Source organism: Otolemur garnettii, unplaced genomic scaffold (assembly GCF_000181295.1).
Source record: "Otolemur garnettii isolate 467f Iridium unplaced genomic scaffold, OtoGar3 scaffold00057, whole genome shotgun sequence".
Lineage (NCBI taxonomy): Eukaryota > Metazoa > Chordata > Mammalia > Primates > Galagidae > Otolemur > Otolemur garnettii.
Window position 1 is genome coordinate 9,680,481 of NW_003852452.1, and position 2,873 is coordinate 9,683,353.

Below are 2,873 nucleotides of genomic sequence, written 5' to 3' on the forward strand. Positions count from 1 at the left end.
GTATGTGTCTGGTGCCTTAGGAATTTGAGCCACAGGTACCAAGCCTGCACTATAAATTTCATAAAGAAAAAGAACGTCTATTGTCTATACACATTGGTACCTAGCAAAGTAAAAAGCATACAGTAGTTGTTCACAGTCCAAGTGGAAACTATGATGATCTATTACAGTAATAATTCTTGACCAAGCTGAGCTTTTTACGTGCTTAATTCATTTTTTTATTCACAACAAACTTAGCAAGTAGGAACTATTATCCTCATTTTTCAAATAAAGAAAATGAGGCAGAGTTAAATAATATAAAACCTCAGAGCTGGGAGGCAGCAAAGCCAGAATTCCTACTCATTCTAGACACCAGAATTTATTCTGTTCTTAACAACAATTTCACGGTAATGCTTCAGATCAGAAGTTGGGAGCTCCATGAGCATCATTTAAAATTCTTTTTTTAAAACGACTCATACTTGCATAAAGTTACAAGTTCCTTGAATCTGGGTCATCAGATCCTGCAGTTTTTCCTTCCTCAATACTGGATCCTTCGGAAGGGTAGAGGAAGAACCTACAGGTTGATGCGTAGGCTTAGGCACCTACAAGATAAAGCCATAATGTATAAGAGTAAAATTCAAATTCAATAACCTAATGCCAAAAACTCAACTTATCACTACATCATAAGGAAATCAAAACAAACAGCAATGCTGCTTTATCAGATCTATCACAGTGGAAGGATTTCCACATAAGCACATGTTCTAAATACTTTCAGCAAATTTCAGTTTTTCCTTCTTCACAACTTTAATGGAAATCTAAACCCTAAAAGGTTCTCTTTTTAAAGACCCAGAATAACAAAACTTCCTAGTTCTAAGAGTGTTTGCAGTTATAGACACCAGTTACCGTATGTCCTCTATGATAAGATGCTATAACCACGAGAAACATTAAGGATTTATTTTTTTCCATTATTACTAATCACATTCAATACACATCCCATTTTAAAGATGTATCTGATGTCAGAGATCAAGATGTAAGAATACATACACATACCACCCTTATATTTTGTTAAAAAAGTAAGTAGACTTTGGGGAGCCACATGTTTATAAAACGGTTAGCTCCCATGCCAAACTGTTTAAAATGGCTGCACATCCAGAATTAGACCTAATTTACAGTTTACAGTTGCCTGCACACCTGTCTCTACCAGCAACTCTTCCCCACCTCCTAACTCACTGAGAAATCATAGAGTAAAGATTAACCGTCAAGAGCACCAGATGAAATAAGAGTTAACAGACCCTAAATGCATACATAAGGGGCACTTTTAGGAGACAAGTTTGAGCATCAGTGATGACTTTTGTGTTATCTAGTCCTTTGGCTTTGAACTCCTACTTTGCCTTTACTATAGTCATGTTTCAGACAGCTGAGACTGTAAGAAAGAGAGACAAATACTGTACTATCCAGACAAGTGTCCTCTCAGTCACTGAAAAACCCTACAACTTCAGTATAATGCTGTCTGTGCCATGAAAACAAATTAAATGTGAGTTTCGACTTTTCCAACTAAGCAACCCTGATTTTAAGTCCTGGTCAAACACTGTATCATCAATATTCTGGTATGCTAAAGGAACAGCATCGCTATACCTAGTAAATTTTAAACCAGGTTTTTAAAAATAGCTTTAATGAGGTATTAGATTGGTTTTTTTTTTTAATATAAGTTTCTCAAAATAGTTATAACATTACAACTATTGTTGTGTGCTAGTTGGTTAAAGAAAAAAGGCCATCGGGCTCAGTGTCAGCCACATACACCAAGGTTGGTGGGGTTAAGCTCAGCCAAGGCCTGCTAAACAACAATGACAACTGCAACAAAAAATAGCCGGGCATTGAGGCGGTCATCTGTAGTCCCAGCTACTCAGGGGGCTGAGGCAAGAGAATCGGTTAAACCCAAGAGTTTGAGGTTGCTGTGAGCTGTGACGGCCACAGCATTCTACCAGGGCGACACAGTGAGACTCTGGCAAATAAACAAACAAAAAAAAGAAAGAAACAAGGTCATCAATCTCTGTAGGGTCAAGAAGAAGCTAAAATTAACATTACTTCTTGCAAAGAAGGAGAAAGAAAAGCAAAAGAAAAATAAATCTAGAATTCTCTTCCCAAAAGATAGAATTGAGCTGGGTTACTTATAAAATGCAATGCTTTGCTTTCCCTAAGCAAAAATGTTTACACTATCACAGGACCAAAGATTTATCAGAAAGCCTGTGGCTGCACCTTCAAAAAATGAAATAATGCCTTTTGCAGCAACTTGGATGGAACTGGAGGCCATTATCTCGAGTGAAGGAACTTGGGATAGAAAACCAAAGACTAAACGTTCTCAAGAGCGGGAGCTAAGCTATGCGGACTCACGTCTGTACAGAGCAGAAGAACAGACACTAGAGACTCCAAAGCAAGGAGGGGGATGAAGGATGAAAAACTACCTATTAGGTACCATGCACGCTACCCAGGCGGTGGGTACACCAAAAGGCAGGACCTCTTACCACTACCCTATACGTCCGATGTAACAAAACCGCACGTGTATCCCCCTACCTATATTGAAACAAGAGGAAAAGAAAGCCTTGGGCTAAAATGACACAGAAGTGCAAAGAAAACTGCTACCTAGAACTGAAGACCACTGGGAGGATAAGTTCACATTTCTCAGCAACCAAGCGAGTAACAAGTTTGCATTATCAATAGCATAAAAAAGTAATTTATAATTTAATGAAAGGCAGTATGAATATAGCAATGTACCCACGGATTATTCATTATAAGCCTTATCTTCCTGAAATATTATTTAACAGAATGAGCCCCAACAACTTTTTTAAACTAAATCTCATACTCCAAAATTTAACCACAGAAACTTTTTTTTCTTTTTT

At 37.7% G+C, this 2,873-nt stretch overlaps 1 protein-coding gene across 1 annotated transcript in view; it reads right to left on the minus strand.

The window, feature by feature from the left end:
- CAPRIN2 (caprin family member 2) overlaps positions 1-2,873 on the minus strand; it is a 28,926-nt gene that overhangs the window by 19,224 nt on the left and 6,829 nt on the right. The window contains exon 5 of the mRNA XM_023514725.1: positions 456-578. Within this exon, the coding sequence (XP_023370493.1) occupies positions 456-578 (123 nt within the window). The remainder of the gene's footprint in view (positions 1-455; positions 579-2,873) is intronic.